Source organism: Glycine max, chromosome 18 (genome assembly GCF_000004515.6).
Source record: "Glycine max cultivar Williams 82 chromosome 18, Glycine_max_v4.0, whole genome shotgun sequence".
Lineage (NCBI taxonomy): Eukaryota > Viridiplantae > Streptophyta > Magnoliopsida > Fabales > Fabaceae > Glycine > Glycine max.
This window is the reverse complement of record NC_038254.2, coordinates 4038378-4059681: the sequence shown is the minus strand read 5'-3', so window position 1 is coordinate 4059681 and position 21304 is coordinate 4038378. Positions and strand designations below refer to the sequence as shown.

Genomic DNA, 21304 nt, shown 5'->3' with positions numbered 1-21304 from the left:
GAAAAATGTTTTTTTAATTAAAATAAGGATTTTATAGTATTAAAAAATAAATAGAATAAAATGATGTTTTATAAAATAAATAGATGTTTTAATTAATTATTTATTTAATGAAATAGTAAAATAGAATTCATTTTTATAAAAAAAAGAGTAAATAATAGCTCAGAGTACCTTAGTTATAAATAGAGATATATTAGGTTACATTTACGACGTGTTTCTATGATCTCTCTTCCTCTCAAATCCGTTCTTCCTTCTTTCTCTTCGAAAAACCTTATCTTTTTTCGCATACATCCAAACTCGGTAAAACTACAATCCCAGATTCGTTAACTGTTGGATCGTCCTGGAATTTGGACACTACCTTCGAAACTCATTTTCGCACATTTTCACCGTTGGGATTTGCAAGAGAGAAATGCTCCTCTCATAGAGACAATGAAATTGAGGTTTTAATCCCTTTTCGTTCTCTCTAATGCTTGGAAACTCTAACAAAGCAATCAAAGAAAAAACTTGAGGAATCTTAGAGAATCACTAGAGACGCTGCTATTGCTGCCGGACTATACACGTGGGCCCGCTTACAGGTAAGAGATGAATTTATCGCAATTGGGATTAGAGTGAATATGTGTAGGGATCCTTAGAGGATCAAATTGGAACTAATTTTGGGGTGTTTTACGCATTTTAATTTTGTCTATACAATGATAACTACGAATTGCTCATGTTTGATGAGTCAATTGATACCTTGATGCGAATTGGATGATTTAATTAAGTGTTTGGCTTTGAATGTGAGAAACTTAGAAATTTGAGAATTCTTGATTCTTGCATGTTTTCTTGAAATTGATTGAGGAGTTTTGTTCCCCATGATGTGATCACATGTTCTATGCTATTACCCTAATGAATAAGTGAATGATTATATGATTATATGCCTTAAATGTTGGAAATTGCTATTGTATGATATATATATATATATATGATGTATCTGTTAGTGAGAAGGTGTGATGTGACATGTATTGTGAACAAGTGTGAGATTAATGTGTTCCTCAATGTGATTATACATGTTATTTTGAAATGTAAAGTGATGACATTAAGTTGTGAGTTATGAACTATATAATCATACAACTATAAGATCATTTAAGGACAATGAGTATTGTGATGGAATCCGTTGTGAGAATCCAACGAGTTGAATCACTTTGAGGCGTAATGACTTAAAAAGATTTTGAAAACAATTGAGTAGTTGTGTGTATTGCATAGTTTATATGTAAAGTCTGTGTTTGTGTCATGTATATATTAATACTGTGTGATGTGTATATGATTCATAAAATGTGATAACATGTTACTTTGAGATTATAACATTGTGATTAAGATTAGGTGTATGTGATAAGTTGAGTATGTGTTAAATTGTGAGATCACATGTGTATTGAGATTTGTGTGTATTGAGTTGTGAGCTATGAACCATACGATCATACGAGTATGTGTTAAATTGTAAGATCACACGTGTATTGAGATTTGTGTGTATTGAGTTGTGAGCTATGAACCTTACAATCACACGACTGTATGACCCCTTAAAGACGATGAGTTAATGCACGATGAGTATTGTGATGGGATCCATTGTGGGGACCTGACGAGTTTAATCACTTTGAGGTGCGACGAGTTAAAATTATTTTGAGAACTATTGAGGGGTCGTGTGTCTTGTACAATTTATAAATAGAGTATGTGTGTTAAAATATTTTTTGGGTTGAACTTGAATCATGAGGGAAAAACCCTAATAGACGCTTCGGAGTCTAAGTCTTGGGAGTAAATACACTCGATTTGAGTGCTCCTTTAAGCCTGTGCCGATCCCACATGGTTGGAGCATTCTCGCAAAACAGTATAACCCTGACTAGTCTCCTTATGATTTTACCAAGTGAGAGTGACTTGAATTACCAGTGTGTGGTCTGTCTTGTCATGTACTCCTAGGCGCCTGACAAAGTTTTTCACTGGCATGGTATCACATTGTATATAGAATTGAGTCTTAGTGTATTTGTTGCATAACACCTGTGTAATGATCATTGTGACTTGCTACGTGATGATGAGTAATGATTTGTGTGAGTGTGAGATGCTTTATTGTACTTGAGATTTGTTGTTTTGAAAACATGATTAATGTGAAAGTGTGAAATGTGATTTTGTGACTAAATACTTAGGACAGGTGATGTTATGTAATGAGTGGTAAAATGATACAAGTTGTGCTAAGTTGAACTTGTTATACTTATACTATATATATGTGTCTTGGTTATCTCTACCTATTTAGGAATGTGATAGCTCACTCTTCGTGTGTTGTTTGTGTTTGGATCCTGTGATGATCTTGAACCTTGTGTTCGTGGGAGCAGATAATTATGTGGATTGCTTTAAGGAATCTCATGCCGAAGGATTTCGGGACACAATGCTTTGTACATGAGTTTCTGTTTTAATTGCATGATATTCCAAACATGTCATTTTACTTTATTTTATTTTGTTACTTAACTTGAGTTCTTTTGTAAATTTGAACGACTTTATTTTGAGCCGAAAATGTTTTCATACCCTTAATTGATAAATTTTTAATTTGGAGATTAACGCGAATGTGAATCTTTTACTCACGTGAGTTCCTTTATATTTATTGAAAAAAATCATTTTATGTAATTTCGTATTTTCATATATTTTATTATATAAATATGTATATCGGGGTAGAGGGTGTTTAATAAATATTTATAATCGTTGACTTCTCACTTGTCCTTGTCAATAAGTTAGTGTTGAAGAAAAAATGAAGTAATTGACAGCTGCTTAGTGGAACTGTGTGGAGTTGATAGTCTTCAAATAGATTATGGAAATAATTGATTTCTGAACTTTAACGAAGAATTGGAAGTTGAGCTGGAAAAGCTAAAGATTGTTAAAAAAGAAGGAAATCTAGGATTTTCAACTTTCAATCATAATAGGATAAAAAAGAAAAAGGAAGAGATGACAAATAAAGGAGAATAAAGAGTGGGATGTGATTCCTGGGAGAATATATATGTTGCTTTATCTCTCCTTTTTGCTCAAGTGGAATCTCCTCTATTAAAATCTTTCATTCCAGGTGACAGAATTTGAACCCAAATACTCGAGTCTCTCTTTACATAACTGTTTTAAAGACAGAAAAGTGACGAGGAGCATTAAAAGAACTAATGACAATTAAAAGAATCAAACCTATATAATAGAATTTGTTGTTACATTTCTTAAGTCTTAACTACTCTGTTCATTTATTTATTTATAAAATGAAAAATTCTCTTGACTGTGGGGCCTGAAAGAACACATGTTTAATTATCTCAGTACTCAAGTGAGCCAGTTGATGGTGGTCCCGAAACAATGTCCTGAGATTCGACACTATGGCCATTTAGCCTTTGTCCTGAACTTAGAGCAAGGGATTCAACCACCTGTTCTCCCATTTTCTGAATAACTTCAGGTGGTGAAAGTATTTTGATATACCAAACATTATTGACGAATGACCTACAACATGTAAAACACACACCAATGTAGAAAATGTCAACAAACAAAAACCAAGTGAAATAAATTGTAGTAGCATTTTTTTATTAGAAAAATCCAGGATAGAGTATTTCAATCACAAAACAAGTTCATTAAGTAAAACTCTAGTGCAATTGAAACAAGTACTTGCTCCCACAGATTGTCTCCAAGGAGAAGAACATCATTCTCCCTGTCAACAAATAAGAGGGTCTTCCAACTTCCCCTCAATTCCAAACATATGATCCAACTCCTCTCTGAGTTCATGATTAGCTGCTGAACCGGGATATGTCAAGTGAGCACCCAACTGACCCTGATTTGTCAACCTGTGAAAAAGCCGCAGAGTACTTAAAAATCCTACCTTGCCAAAGGCTTTAGTCTGTTTTTTTGGTCAACAACTCTGATGACTCTTGCTCACAACCATGTAGAGGATTCTGGAAACCTGACTCCCCTAATGTCATTGTCAGCGAATTAGTGTCCGACTATTGGCTAATGAGGTGGTGTAACCAGGGACAGTGGTGGGGAGTATAAGGCCAAATGAATCAATAATGACACCAATGTGTGTAGGATTTTGGGCATCTGAATTACATTATTACAATTTGGTAGTGCCATTGCAGAATCATTTCCAGAATATGTGACATAGTGCTGCCATAGGCATTGACCTGCACAGGTGCATACTTTGGTCAGCAAGGACTAACCGCTTCTTGATAAATTCAAGAAATTGCCACTTCCTTTAGGACATAATACAAAGTGAACTAAGCACGTTTTGTCTGGGGAAAACTGAAGCAAGGAACTTCATGTTCGAATCTTGAATCCAAGAACTCTGGATTTGAATATGATGGTGGAGGAACACTGGAGTGTTGTCTCTGATGGGGTCACTTGGAATCAAAAGTGTATCTTGATGAGTATGTAGCGGCTGTTATGCTTGGACTTCTTGATTGTTATGTGGTTTCTGAAGGAGGTGCTGAGACAGGTTCTCTGTCATTACATGGGCTAGTGGCTGCAGCATATTAGAAGACACATTGTTGAATTGCTTGCTGCTGCTGAAGTTTAAAAGGAGAACTGTTGTTTCCGGATTGTTGAAGATAGTGGAAAGGCTGTTGAAAATTCATCATTTGTTGCTTCATGAGATATCCACTACCTAGGTTCTGCAAGCCAGCTGCCAACAAAGCTTCTTACTGTTGATTTTGAACTTCTGATCATTTTCTAGTAAAGTTGGATCCAGATTGCAGTCTCTGCCGCATCCCGGGAAACCTACCAGCTCCTTTAATATGTAGAGATTGAGCCAATTAGTTGCTTCATCTCTAAAGAAAGGAGACAAAAGGAGATGCTCTAAATAACAACATCATTTGGTTGGAAAGGGAAGGGATGAATGAAACTATACCATCGAAATGCTGATTAACAAAAGAAAATCTAATCCCTATAATGTAAATGAAGAATGGGAGATCAAATAGGTGGCTAAGAAACAAAATAATAGTATTTTTGTATAAAGCATTGATGAAAGTTATTCAACCCTGCACTACAGATTTGTTTTAACTTGTAGTTAGAGGATTTATCAATATATGCTGAACGTATGTCTATAAAAGGGAATTAGAAAGGATTTTTCTTTGTTTTGTGGTCTTGTGTATGTCTAGTATAAAGAATCGAAGGTTTTGGCTTAGGAAAGTTGTTGGTGAATTTTTTTTTTGGAATTGTATGATGTTTTTGGTTGAACTTCTGAATTTTGGTTTTAATAAAGCAGAATGGAGAATTTTGACCGTGTATCCAACCCTAGTTAGTGAGATAAGGTTTGGTTATCATCATCTGATCTTTGTGGTTTATGGAGTTTTGAACTTTGCCACGGCTCAATCAACTAGCCGAACAGACCCTGTCTATGCCATGTTCCAATGCAGGAACTACCACTCCAACACTGACTGCGCCACCTGCTTCGCCGCTGCGGCTGCCGAAATCCGGAACAGCTCTGTCGGAACCAATGCTGCCCATGTAGTTTATGACGGCTGCTTCCTCAAGTACACATCCATCCAATATTTGTTCAATAGTCCATTCTTATGACTGATAATTCAAATATGATTTTGACACTAGTGTGTACCCTTTGTGGAGAGGAAAAAGAGAGAAGTTTAGGTGTCAAAAAATGAAGGGTAAAATGAGTAAGACCAGCCACGTCACTAGTCCTAGAAAATGTAGGAATGAGTTTTAAACATGTAAGAAAACAAAAAAACATCTAGTGCGTAGATCAAATGTAATGAGATTGTTACAACTTAATCTAATATGAGTTTTAGATATGCAAATGTTTTAAATATTCGAAGAGAATAAACTTTGTCACTTATAATGGTCCACCCGACTTGAACAAAGATTGTTTTCCTTCCTATCTAAGATACATGCGGTTAATACCAAAAAAATATACATGTGGTTTATAAAATGAACAAAACAAAACATAGACTTCTCTCTATACTTTTCTTGTTTTAAACATAGACTTCTCTCTTTATTTTATTTTCCAAACAAATTAAAGGTTAAATTAACATTCAACACAAATTACCAACAAACTGGATATTTATAGATTATCGAGACTGTGTGGATTAGAGTTTTCAGATATGTTTTCATCACAAGAACATGAGGGTTGCAGTTCATGAAACTAAGTAGGAGTTGACTTTGGTGTTTGATGCTTGCAAATATGTTTGACTGTTGAGGTACGAGAGCACTGACTCCTTCGACCAGATCTGTTCTAGCAGCCACACACTTTGTGGAAATCAGACTGCAGATGCAAGCACTGGTTTTGGTGCAGTTGGACAGCAAGTGCTGGTGGATCTACAAAAAGCAACACCCAAAATTAGTGGCTACTTTACAGCTACCAAGACACAAGTGGCAGGCGGTGCAATCTATGCCATTGCACAATGTGATGAAACTTTCACACAGGCCAATTGTTTGGATTGTTTGACAAATGAACAGAGCAGCACGCAAGGTTATCTTTCCAATACAAATGGTAGGGCATTTTGATCCTCCTCGGTGCTTTATGAGATACTCGGAGACGCCCTTCTTTGCTGATAACCAAACCATGGATATAAGTCCCTTTAATATAGATGTTGACTTGAATGAATAAAAATGGTCTAGAGTGGTCCATCTCTTATGGTACAAAGACTGTTACACATTCTCTAAATAGACACTTTTTCTAACACATGCACTGACAGCACTGTATTATTACCAGAGTCCTGATTTTTTGACACCCATATCATGCACATCTAGTTGACAACCTTTCTCTCTATCTCTCTTTCTATCAAATTATATCATTTATAATAAGAGTACTGATGTGAAAGTTGCTGATGATGATGGTGATGAAGAATATCTTCTTCCACGAATAAGGAATTTCCCATTAATAGATACCAAAAATTGGTTGTTTTCTTGTAATATTTTGCTATATGACCCTTGGTTTTGACTTTAACAGGCATGGAAGTTGTATGAGAGAGGCATGCTTTTGGAGTTAGTGGACAAAAAGCTTAGACCCTAATAAGTATGACGTAGAAGAAGTGAAGAAACTCATAGGCATTGCTTTGTTGTGCATTCAAGCATCGACTGCAATGAGGCCAGTCATGCCTGAAGTAGTAGTCCTACTCAGCTGACTTACTTGAGCATACGAGACCTTCAATGCCTATCTTTATTGAATCGAATTGAAGGCCTCACAAAGACATATTTGCTTCAACTACTGGTTCCTCTACATCTAATGCTACTACCTCCAATTCTATATAGTACCTGCTAGATGACAAGTTAATAATTATATGATGCACATGATAATTGTTGTTCAGTTCATTATTCAAGATGGGTACAATTAAGTGTAAATTTTATTTTAAATAGCAGATAACAACTGCGTTTGCTTAAGAATGCAAACAACTCCTTCTGTCCTTCCCATTGTCACCTGATTCGCAATTCGCTCTAGTACGTGGTACGGGTGCGAGTTCGTAGTTCGTGACCTTACAATGAATTGGTATGTGGGGGTATACATAATTGTACCCTATTTAAATTTATAATTAATAGGTCTTAATATATAAATCAGTTTGCTGTTAATTAAAACAAATTATCTAGTTAAAAATTATAGATTACAGAAAATATAATATAAAATCATAAGAATATGTACTTAAACACCAAACACGGTCATTGAAAGCATCTATAACTATTAATAAAGATAATTGTGGAAGACAACTTTGCCCTCATTGTTTGATTGTTGAAAAAGAAAAACATGTATTAGTTAAATGATAAGTAGAGAAAATAAATATTCACAAAAACAATAAGGGCACTTTTCAAAAGTTTTTTTTTAAATTTTTTTTTGAAAAATATTTATGACGAATTAATTTAAAATTAATAGTCCAAGCAAAAAATCAAACATGTGACTTTCAGGTTATTAACACAATATTCTAATCAATTAAGCTAATGAACCAATTACATTATAAAATAAATAATGTTGCTATATATAACATTAGAATTTTTAATGTATATTTAACGTGCATGTAAATTTAAATAATAAATTTTGTAATAAATAATTTTGATATAAATCATGAGAATTATTTGATCCGTATATTTTTTTAAAAATATAAAATATTTATTATTACAAAATTTAATATATATTAAATTTTGTAATAGTAAAAAAAATTTAATGCACAAATGAGTAATTTAACATATTAATAATTAAAAAAAATAAAAATTTAAGGAATTAAAAAAAATCAAAAAATCAATACGGATGAACTTCATCCGTATGCTTTATACACGGATGAACTTCCTTCATATAAATTATACGGTTCATATGCTTTATACAGATGAACTTCATACTTACGGATCAACTTGATCCGTATAATTCATTAGGATCAAGTTGATCCGTGTGTGAAAAATTTACTTACGGATCTCCACTCAATCAGAAAAAGTAACTTAAAAAGGAACAACAAGTCAAGGATATTTTGGACATTAATAAAAAAAATACTGGATGCACCAACAATATTGCTGGGTGTACCTAGCAACACCCAAACGATAGACTGACATGAAAACATGCATTTCTTTCTTTTCTACATTTTTTTTTTTGCACCCTTTGCTTTCATTCTACCCACCCACGAAAGCAATCCCCTCACCGTTTTACATGGTTAAAAAAACTGAAATAATCCTTCAAATACAATGCTATTGAGACGGTTCATACCAATTTTGACGTACATGATCCTTTGACCTTTGGTCTTTTCTACCCTGCGATCCCATTTTTGCAATTGCACGCTCCTCCAAAACAGTCTCCCATTTTCTACTCAAGTTAATTTGTATTTTTTTGGGGGTAATATAAGTTTTTTTTATACCAATTCTACAAAATATATTTGTTTTTTTTATACCAATTCTACTCATTTATTTATTTACATTATTGAAGTTGTCTTTTAAGAGAAGTCATTTGCAATTTTTTTATTCATTTATTTATCTTCCTATACTTAAATAACAGAAGCTGCACCAAGTGAATAAGAGATCAAGATTGGATTTAGAATTTAGAATATTGAGTATTTGATCTATGGCTTATGTGCACATACCAAAATAGGGAAATACTAGGAGTGTTTTGTGATCCATTTAAGATCAATAGGTTGTAGTTCATTTGTGGTACTTTAAGGAAATGTTTATGTTTTCCCCTGGATGTTTATATGCTTTATGAGTTATAATTTTTATCTTCTATATTAATCTGTACCCACTTTCATTTGCTGTAGGATAAAGAAGCTTGAGGAGTTGGATGACCGGTTTGATCAATTAAAAGTTTTTCTTATTTATTTTGGATCTTTCTAATTTTTTGTATTTCATGACAAGGGAGACAAACATGATATAATATATGTGTCTTATGAATGAATCACTATCAATCAAAGAGAATTGATTAAATTATTCTAAGAGAATGTTTATTAGTAAAGGGAAATTTTTTGATATCTTAAGAATGACAGGCATTATTTGAATGGGTTGATCATAAATATTAATTTTTTGGGAATATAAAAGTAAAATAATATATTTATTATAATCTTTAATAATTTACCTTATTTAAATAATTTAATTAGAGTAACATGATATTTTTATTCTTATTAAAAAAATTTTAACACGAAAAACTTACATTCCCGTTAAAAAAAATTTAACACGAAAAACTTACATTCCCACCTGTCACTTCCCCCTAGTTATAAATTATTTACCTCATAATTTAATTAAACGTATTTTTTTTACTTCATTAAATATTTGAAAGATAAACTTTCAATAAAAATATAATTATTTTAATAAATTATTATTAATTTTTTTATAAAAAAATTATTGCTTTAATTTTTTAAAAGGTTTGACTTTAAAGTTTTCTTTATGCCTTCAAATATATTAGGGCCGGCGCTATAATTGAAATGTTGTTTTTCTTTCTTTTTTTAATGCAATTACGTGGGAGTGCTTCACTGCCAAGAGTTTCTGCTTTGTGTGGCTTGGGTTTATTCAACAAAATATCACAATTTATAACACACAATTAAGCCTCCAGAGATACATATAGAAAAAGTTACCAAGTTGACTTTGAGACTAAGTACACACAAACCATTGTCCTCAATCACACAGACTTTGATATATATCTTGCAAGAAATTATTGCAAGTGGTATGTTAAATTGTTAAAGGAAAAATTTTGTTATTTATATTGATCTTATCCAATGTAATTAAATTTTATACGATACGTAGTTAAAGTTTTTAATTTATAAGTAAACATCAATAATATTTAATTACATAGATGTTGTACAGAAATTTATTGCACCATGATATGTAGTCACTACTTAATAATTTCTCATTATTACGGTCCACCCCATGAACATACAAGTAACTGACTTTTTTCTGAGGCCAGTATCAATCCTTCTTTTGAAACTTAGATATATACAGATCGAGTTAATTTGAGAATCCCAAGAAAATGGTGCAATTCAACCTCGTAGCTTTAACTTTGTTGGTGTTGTTGTCATGGTGGAGCTTTGGGTTTGAGGGTGCAGTAGGAGACCCTCAACTCTTTTTACTCAAATGGGAGTGCAGCGTAGTCGCGGTAGACGACTTGTTCAACTTCAATCAAAATCTAAACGCAAGTTTGGCAGACCTGAGAGTGCAGGTGAGCAACCAAAGCAAACAATTTGTCACGGTTCAATCAACAAGTGGAGCAGACCCTGTCTACACTACTACAAAAAGTAGTTTTAACATCGGCTTATTAACATCGGTTTTATACAAAATCGATGTTAAGTTAAACGCAGTGACATATTTGTAAATAAAGTATCCTTCTTAACATCGGTTTTCCAAAAAACCGATGTTAATGCATACACGTTAACATCGGTTTTTAAAACCGATGTTAACTAATGATGTTAACATCGGTTTTTCAAAAACCGATGTTAACTAATGATGTTAACATCGTTTTTAAAAACCGATGTTAACATAGTTAACATCGGTTTTTAAAACCGATGTTAATGCATATACGTTAACATCGTTTTTAAAAACCGATGTTAACTATGATATGTTAACATCGGTTTTTAAAAACCGATGTTAATGCATATAGTTAACATCGGTTTTTAAAAAACCGATGTTAATATATACGTTAACATCGGTTTTCCAAAAACCGATGTTAATATAAACTTTTTTTTTAATTATTTAAATATTTTTAAAAAAATCATATATTGTGTTATTAATTATATTTTAATTAAAAAATATAATAATTAAGAAACAATTATAAATTCAAAAGGTAAACATTTAAAAATTAAACTACATTTTTAAAATGAATTTCGTAATTTTAATCTTATTATTATTTAATCAACAAAATTTGACCAGACTTCGTCATATTTTTTATCATTTGACTAAGCAAAGTTATTTATAAAAAATTATAAAAATTAATTTAAGATATGATTCTTGCATAATACTAAATACATGCCGTTAAGAAGATGCATATTTTAAAAAATGTGATTATATCCCATGAAAATTAATCAACATTATAATGATTTGCTCAAAAAATCCAAATTTTTAAAATTATATTGAGCTTTATAGAGTCAAAAACTTTAATTATGATGATTATTTAAAAGTGAAAAAATTTACAATTTATTATATAAAAAATAATTGTTAATAATTAAAATGCACTATGCCTTGTATTTAAGGATTTTTTTTAAAAATAATCTTATATTTTTAAGAACAGATGAGGAAGTATATCATAAAGAATAGAAAAATTATTGATAAATACCTAATATGCTAACAATACCTAGTGAGAGAGAAAGAAAAGTAAAAAAAAAAGTATAAATGTTATAGGTAATGAGATTTGAGATATGAAGAGATAAATAAGAGATATTGTTGTGTATTGTTTGAATCGACTTTTTTTTTATATCCTATACTAACCATTGATTTTCAATATCACATTAAAAATATAAAATAATTATTTTAAAAATATAAAAACATATATATATATATATATATATATATATATTAAATATTTTAAATTATTACAATAGGAAAATCATATTTTATGTATAAAAATAGTAAAATTAATTCATAAACTATATTTTTAATTTGAAAAATTAAATAATTATTAATTAAATAAAACATCCAATTAATACAATTTATTATTTTTACCTTTTTAAAACTTATGCAAATAAAAGAAGGCATTTTTTCAATTTATATTATTTTATTTGTCTAAATAATTTATTTTTAACTCTTTTTATTTTTCCTCTCTTATTTATTTTTTTATTCAAAAGGTGTTAAAGAGAGCCGTATTAATGCACACCGCATTTTTGTGATTTATTTTTTGTGATTTAATGTCAAAAGAACACGCAAAGCAAACCCAGTCACCCCCAACAAACACGAGACAAGCCGTGTGCAAACAATAGTCGGTGTGAACCCCCAAAGATGAGGAATATTATAATCAGATCGCCATCATCGTTTTCTCGCGGGTGACATCATCATGGCTTGCTCGTTTTCTCGCGGTCTCTGCTTCCTCTCGCCATCATCGTTTCCTTAGGTAATAATTAGATCTCATCACTTTTTCTCTTTCAATTTCAAATGTAGTAGCTACATCGATCTCACTACGATTCGTTTGAACCTTTTTCGTGCTTTGTTTCGATCTCTATTTCCATGGATCTGATAAGAACCTAACCCTATTTGCTTAACATTCTCATCACCGCTCTCGATTTAGTGCCACTGAGTATTATCATCATGCATTTCTCGCTCTCACTCTACACCTTTGAAATGGCTCAACAATGATTAGTCGCTGTTTTTCATCTGCGTCATTATTGTATCCATTTTTCTCTAATTTCGCGAAAACAACGCATGCTGCATAAACCTTTTTTTCTTCGTTAGAGTACTCGTGTTGTTTGTCTTGTGCACCAGTAAATTAATTACATGGTTATTAATTTAGTTTCTCGAATTATAATATTCCTCATCTTTGGTGAGATTAGATTACATTATGCATGATTTGATACCTAAAACATATTTTTTTTCATTCGTTTATGTCAATCTTTGTCAGAAGTACACGATGAAGCAAATTGTGTATGTTATTAAAATTGGATTTGCACGGATGATGAAGGGGCTTTTCTTACTGGGAAATTATACATGAGCCTTGTTGATTGGTTGGACTTCTAGCTCTTTTTTTTTGTTCTTTATATAGTTTTTGGTTTGTATCCTGTAACTGATTTTATTTTTTCCTGCGATTTTAACTACTCAGTACTTAGTGGCACTAAATCGAGATAAATACATAATATTTTCCTCTTTAGCTTGTTTATTATAAAAAAATAAGATAAAGATAAAATAAATAAATATTTCAAAATTTTATTAGATATATTTATTCTAATTTTGATAAAATATATATTTGTTCTAATGTTGTATAAAAGATAATTATAATATCAATTTATTAGATATAATTAAATCATATTATTTTTTAGATAAATTTAAAATTTATTAGATAATATTTAATTACAACTTATTAATTGAAATTTGATTAGATAAATGATCTTATGATGATGTGAGTCAACGTGATATTATATGATTATTGAATAATATATAAGTCATATCAAAATAATGCCGTTTGTAATAATGATAAAGTTGACTTGTATTGTTATATTGTCAAAATTTCAGTTTGACTTGATTTGCAGAAGGAAAAAAATAAACAAACCATACAAGTAATATATTTTAAAATAAATCCATTTTAGTAATCAATTTCTAAAAGAAATCTAGAAGGATAATCACTCTAGAAAAGTGTTTGAAATACTAACATAAAATAATGATGTAGAAAGGAATTCATTATTTTCATGGACGCCATAAAGTAATATTTTAATTGAATTTCGTCCATAGTTTACTATTATCTAATTATGAATTATTATACAATTTAATATTTGTGATTTTTATGACATTGATGTTAAGAATTTAATTAAAAATTAATAGTGTATAAAATTTATATAATATTGTCTAATTATTAATTTTTATACGTGTTAAAATTATTATATTATATAATAATTACTTTAATTTTATTTTATTTTCATTTTAGAGACTCTTCTACCTATCTCGTTACTCTCTTTTCAGAAACTTCTTAGCCTACTGACTCTGATGGTAATTTTTAATTCACCAAATTTCATATTATTATGATTGCTAATATATTATTAACTTATGTTTTATTATATCATGCAGTATTTCACTGATCCTAGACCATTGGAACCAGAAAGATTGAAGGCGCTTCGCAACCAGTGGGCAAAGTACTATTTGAAAGTGAAAAATGAAACTTAGGATGTTTAGACAATCTTGTAATTGTAGTTTATATTTACTTACTTAATTTACAATTCATGTCTCAACATTAAATATGTTTTAAATTCATAGTAATTAGTAAATTTCTTATTGAATTTTCTGGTAAAAACTGTTTCAAAACAGAATGAAAATTATATGTTGTGTGGTCTGATTTTAAAATTTGCAGGTTATTTTTGGGATTTATTGAAAAAACAAACATCATGTTAAAAATAAATTTCTAAAACAACATCGGTCTTTAAAAAAACTGATGTGAAATGTTACTTACAACATCAGTTTTTTTAAAAACTGATGTTAAATGTCACTTACCTCAACATTTTTTAACATCGGTTTTTAAAAAAACTGATGTTGTAAGTAACATTTCACATCAGTTTTTTTAAAAACCGATGTGAAATGTCACCTACAACATCAGTTTTTTAAAAACCGATGTCAAATATCACATTTAACATCGGTTATTTTAAAAACCGATGTTACATGTCACTAACAACATCAGTTTTTTAAAAATCGATGTTGATTTATAGATTTATAACTTTTTTTTCTTCATAATTCATATCATATAACATCGCCTATTTAAATAACTGATGTTAAATATCACTTACAACATCAGATTTTTAAAAAACTGATGTGAAATGTTACTTACAACATCAGTTTTTAAAAAACCGATGTCACATGTCACATTTAACATTGGTTATTTAAAAAACCGATGTTAAATGTCACTTACAACATCAGTTTTTTAAAAAACCGATGTTAAATGTCACTTACAACATCAGTTTTTTAAAAAACCGATGTTAAATGTCACTTACAACATCAGTTTTTTAAAAAACCGATGTTAATTTATAGATTTATAATTTTTTTTTTCATAATTCGTATCATATAACATCGCTTATTTAAATAACCGATGTTGTATTTATTAGTTAACATCGGTTTTGAAAAACCGATGTTAATGATACTACTTTCCACATCGGTACTTTCAACATCAATTAATAACCGATGTTGAAAGTCTTAAATAACCGATGTTAAAACCTTATTTTCTAGTAGTGCTATACTATGTTCCAGTGTAGGAACTACCTCTCCAACACTGACTGTGCCACTTGCTTCGCCGCTGCCGCTGCCAAAATCCGTAGCTGCTCCACCGGAAATGGTGCTCATGTCGTTTATGACGGCTGCATCCTCAGGTACACATCCATCTCATTAATTTGTTCAATAGTCCATTCTTATGGCTGATAATTCAAAAATGACTTTTTGGCACTCTTGGTGTGTACCTTTTAAGGAGAGCAAAAAAATATAATTTTACATTACAAATAGAGGGCTAAAATGAGCAAGACAAGCTTCGTCATTAGTCATATATAAAATGTAGGACAGGGTTTTTAACATGCAAAAAAAAAAAAAAAGCCACCGAATACATGATCAAATGTTACTAGACTCTTCTAGCTTAATTAGTGATATTGAGTTTAAGTTTTGAATATGCATGCAGCTGTCTTAAATATTTGAAGAGGACGAGCTTTGTCACCTTATGTGATGCTACCTAACTCGAACACGTAGGTTAAATTAACATTTAACACAAATTACCAACAAGATAGGTGTTTATAGATTATCCAGACTGTGTAGATTAGAGTTTTTAGATATGTTTCCAACGCAAGATCGAACATGTAGGTTGGCAGTTCATGAAAATCTAAGTTGTTAGAATTAATTGACTTTGAAGTTTGATGCTTTCAAATTGTGTTTGACTGTTGAGGTACGAGAACAATGAATTCTTCGATCAGATTCCCACTACTATAAGCAACACAATTTGTGGAAATCAGACTGCAGATGAAAGCACTAGTTTTGGTGCAGTTGGACAGCAAGTGCTGATGGATCTACAAATAGCAACACCCAAAATTAGTGGCTACTTTGCAGCTACCAAGACACAAGTGGCTGGCGGTGCAATCTATGCCATTGCACAATGTGCTGAAACTCTCACACAAGACACTTGTTCGGATTGTTTGTCAATTGCACAGAGCGGCATACAAGATTGTCTTCCAAACACAGATGGTAGGGGAGTCAATCCTCCTGTGTGTTTTATGAGATACTCGGAGACACCCTTCTTTGCTGATAACCAAACCATTGATATCAGTCCCTTCTTAAAACAAGGTACAAATGTCATAACTCCATTTAATAATCGTTGACTTGAATGAGAAAAAAATGGGCTAGAGTGGTGCCATCTCTTAGGTATAAAGATATTTACACTTTCTCTAATCTACTCCTTTTCAAACACACTATGACAAAATGAACTCCACTTTTTTAAGGAGTCTCACTTATAATTCTCCAGTTTCCTTACCTATACAATTTTTTAGAAAATAATGGATATGCACGAAGGTGTAAAGGATTTTTATAATGTTATTTAATTTTAAATTAAAATATATGATAAGTTTGCTGAATTTTATAATAATAATTTTTTAAAAGATAAGCCTAGTATGACTTATGATTGAATGAGATACACAACAATACATAGAAATTAAACTCTAAATTTTAAATAGTAGTAAAGAATGTCTTAAAAAAGTATAACCACCACTCGTTATACTGTAATATCATAACATCTTGATCGGATACATCATTTGGAATATTGGAGGTCAACTTCTTTTCTGTCTTGAAGGAGGAGGAGGTTCAATCAAGAATTGGGTCTTTATTGGTGGTGGTGTTGGAGGTGCACTACTTGTTGTGATCCTTATTTCATTAGTTCGGTGGCATAGAAGATCCCAAAGTCCCAAGAGAGTTCCTAGAAGTAAGACTATTTGGAAAGTGGTTATGTGATGCTGTATCCATCTATTACACAATTAGCATGTCTTTTATTCATTTAAGAAAAAAAAATTGTTAGGAATCTCTGACTTTTATTTATTTATAAAGATAAAATTAACTAACTCTTATTTTACTTAGCAGGTACCATGATGGGAGCAACTGAGTTGAAAGGTCCAACCAAGTACAAGTATACTGACTTGAAAGCTGCAACAAAAAATTTTAGTGAGAAAAATAAAGTAGGAGAAGGAGGCTTTGGCACTGTGTACAAGGTAAACTTGTGTTCTTACTCACATTTCAATTGCGATTGTAAGAGTTTTTGTTTCCTTTTTACTGTATACTAGTAAACTGAGATCTCCAACATAAGCTAAGATCAAAGGTAATATTATTATTATAAGCTATACATCTAATGATAATTTTTAATTCTGATGCTATTGATCGAATAGGGGACTATGAACAATGGGAAAGTTGTTGCAGTTAAAAAATTAAAATCAGGAAATTCTAGCAAGATAGATGACGAATTTGAAACTGAAGTAACACTTATAAGTAATGTTCATCATAGAAATCTTCTTCGGCTTCTTGGTTGCTGCAGCAAAGGCCAAGAGAGAATCCTTGTTTACGAATACATGGCGAACGCCAGCCTAGACAAATTCTTATTTGGTAACTGGTAACGTGATTTGTATAAGTTTTACTTTCTTAACCATCATCTTTTCTCCTTTGATGTTTTAAGCATCTAAACTTGGGAAACAGGAAAAAGAAAAGGTTCCCTCAACTGGAAACAATGCTATGATATAATTTTGGGCACAGCAAGGGGATTGACTTATCTACATGAGGAATTTCATGTGTCTATCATACACAGAGATATTAAGAGTAGCAATATCCTCTTGGATGAACAACTTCAGCCAAAAATTTCGGACTTTGGGTTGGCGAAACTCCTACCCGGGGACCAATCTCATCTTCGCACAAGAGTTGCAGGAACAATGTAAGTCAAAAAATATCCAGTGGCCCAGCCTGAAAATTTTAAAGGGTAAAATGTACTGCCACCATATATATGCATTTAGTTTAATTTCTTCACATTTATTTGAGCATCAAGTTATAGAAAAGAAGAATTCAAATGCGAAATATTATAACATGCTACGTGTAAGTGTTCTTTTATTAATTATGGACTGTGTGTTATATGTATTGGTCAGGGGATACACAGCACCTGAGTATGTACTCCATGGTCAATTATCAGCAAAGGTTGATATATACAGCTATGGAATTGTAGTTTTAGAAATCATAAGTGGTCAAAAGAGTACTGATATGAAAGCTGTTGATGATGATGGTGATGAAGACTATCTTCTTCGACGAGTAAGGAATTTCCCATTAATATACCAAAAATTAGTCATTTTCTTATAACATTTTACCGTATGACCCTTGGTTTTGACTATAACAGGCATGGAAGTTGTATGAGAGAGGCATGCTTTTGGAATTAGTGGACCAAAGCTTAGACCCTAATAACTATGATGCAGAAGAGGTGAAGAAAGTCATAGGCATTGCTTTGTTGTGCACTCAAGCATCGGCTGCAATGAGGCCAGCCATGTCTGAAGTAGTAGTCCTACTCAGTAGCAATGACTTACTTGAGCATATGAGACCTTTGATGCCCATCTTTATTTGAAATAAATGGAACAAACTAAAAAGGAAATGAATAGTGTGTTGGTGTAAAACTTAAAATCTTTTTCACAAGATGAAACCTTTTTGAAACCAAGTTAAAATAACAATTTTGAAAACGAGTCTTCCAAAGGATCGTCCAACAAGTTTAGAAACAGTTTTCACAAAACAAAATGATAATGAACTTGTGTGTCCAAAGGTGTATTCTAGAGAATGCAAGTATAAACTCAATAGAAGTATAAACAATTGATTTATATTAGTTTATTCAAATCATTAGTTATGTTTAGTTATCCTTCAATCTTAAAAGGATTTCATTAATTAATCAAAACAGATTGTTAAATTAACAAGTATTTTTCCTGTTATTCTTGACTTATAGCAAAAATTCTCTAAATCACTTCTAATACATCCTTAATCTCATGAGACTAAAAACGTCTAATTAGTATTCTTTGATCACTAAGATATTCCTAGTTTTAAAAACAATAATTTAAATGAAATACAATTCAAATAACTCTAAGAGAAAATACACAATAAGAACATATTATAGAAAAACTTTTGTTAAGCAAAGGATTGCACACTAAGTAGTCAATTGATGATCATCCAATGCGAGACTTTTATCATAGCAAAAATGACAACACTTTAATGTCTAAGATTTCAAGAGTAGTTGTTTGTTGTGCTTGTGTCTTCATTTATAGGTTTCAAGAAGGTGATCGTTGTGGGGATCAGTGCCTTGCAAAAATATTTGTTCTCTCACAATGCTTATCTTATTGTTACGTGGCAACTTGGGGTGGAAAAAGAAATAAATAGTAGTACTATCATTTTTTTGAAAAAAGTTCATGTTGTCTCAACTACTTGCCTGAAAATGATTTTGAAAAAATGTTTTTTTTTTTTGTCTTAGCCTTGGTGCACACTTAAAAGTCAAATGATGAGCCAATTTCAAAGGATGAGGAAACATAAATTTTAATCACAAATCATCTTCGTTCATAGCGCAATGTATATATATATATAAAAGCCTTTGGACGAAAAAGCTAGCACTTGGATATAAAATAATGTGTATTACCTCCATATTGGACATTCAAAATAGCTTAGCACTATGGATGCAAGTTTTCACAAAACTCTTAGACACTTGCTCAGCTATAAGTTATTACGCGTAACGCTAAAATGCTAGATAGTTTTTAAGAAAAACAAGTATCAGAGTTTGAAAAGCTATATTGGACGCATAATGTGTGTGTTTAATAGTAAATTTTTTATTTTTTTATAAGCAAATATATAAATTTGTCACCAAGAAGAAGAGCTTAACCTTAGCATTAAAAAAAAACCTTAGCATAAGCCATGCCAAAGATAAGCACGAAGGGTTTGATTCTGATACATGTATACTCACAAACATCAGTAAAAAAAAAAAAAAAATCAATACAGGAAATCACACCAATGAATAGACTAAATAAAAGTTCTTCTCCCAAACTGAAATCAATAACCTTACATAGTCTACATGCATCCAAATCAACGCAGAAAAGACTTATCTTGAAGACACCATTGGACGACCCGTGATCACAAAAGCATGCACACTACTGCAAAACAGACATTTAACGATAGTTGATAGAGATATTTAACGACGGTTGTGAATTGTCTTTATATCGAACATTGTTAAAAGTTGAAATTTTTAATGATGGTTATAAAATAACCGTCGTAAAAAAATCAAATTTTTTAAAACGATTGTTAGTTAACAACTGTCTTAAAAAATTGTCTGTATAAGACTTTCTAAGACAGTCACAGATAACAATCGACTTAGAACTTTTTAAGATGGTTGTTCGGTTGTTAGTTAACAACCGTCTTAGAAAACATACATTTTCTAAGTTTGTTACCTAAACCGACTTAGTCAAATGAGTACCAAATTTTGCAAATTAGAAACAAACAAGCATACATATGCAATATTCAACATGCAATCTGTCCATAAAGCATTACTTACAATCCATACATTGTTTGAATAGTATTTTGTTTCTAACCTAGGGTTGAAGTTTATACACTTACACATTCAAAAATGTGCATGAGTGCATACCTGTCTACATTTGTTTTAAAATGTACGTATGCATGAATGCATTCACCCAAAAAGTCAATAGTCCTCGTAAGGAAAAAGATTATAAACAAAAATTAAAACACACCTTTCAGAATTTGCAATGATAAAGGCCTCCAAAGCCCTGATTATTATTTATAAAAAAGAAAGTTGTATTCTTATTATATCATGGATCTAAGCAATTATATTCTACAATCAAAATAAACAATTACAAGAGCTTGGAGCAGCTCTCCCATGCTGGGAAGGGAAAATGTTAGCACCATATTGTTGAGATAATTTTTTCCTTCAATGAAAAAAAATATGTAATTTGATTTTAAACACTAAAGAACAAAAAATTAGAACGAAAAACAAAAAAGGAAATTCTATAGAAGATGTACATCTCTTATGTAGCTTCAATAAACTAAGCATCTAACTAGAAGTCATTATACCAATTCATCATGCAACTGACTAAAAGTCTAAAAGATGTACATCTCTTATGTAGCTTCATTATACCAAGTCATTATTGTATGTAAATTCAAATAGTTTATTTTGATATAAGTGTGTAATGTTTGTAGTTAATTG

General features: G+C 31.2%; 1 protein-coding gene, 1 long non-coding RNA gene and 1 pseudogene across 2 annotated transcripts; 2 read left to right on the top strand and 1 right to left on the bottom strand.

Annotated features, from left to right (window-relative positions):
* Nucleotides 1-3302: 3302 nt before the first annotated feature.
* On the bottom strand, nucleotides 3303-5478 carry LOC106796840 (auxin response factor 8-like; annotated as a pseudogene).
* A 6818-nt stretch (nucleotides 5479-12296) lies between these two features.
* Nucleotides 12297-14407, top strand: LOC102665959 (uncharacterized). The gene is made up of 2 exons (XR_419326.4): nucleotides 12297-12481; nucleotides 14143-14407. It is a non-coding gene; the product is annotated as an uncharacterized lncRNA (long non-coding RNA).
* A 783-nt stretch (nucleotides 14408-15190) lies between these two features.
* Nucleotides 15191-18682, top strand: CRK54 (cysteine-rich receptor-like protein kinase). The gene is made up of 9 exons (XM_026126735.1): nucleotides 15191-15217; nucleotides 15292-15428; nucleotides 15989-16383; nucleotides 16892-17014; nucleotides 17170-17297; nucleotides 17472-17685; nucleotides 17776-18007; nucleotides 18216-18375; nucleotides 18461-18682. Exons 1-9 carry the CDS (start codon nucleotides 15191-15193, stop codon nucleotides 18680-18682), a joined length of 1638 nt encoding a protein of 545 aa, XP_025982520.1.
* Nucleotides 18683-21304: the final 2622 nt, after the last annotated feature.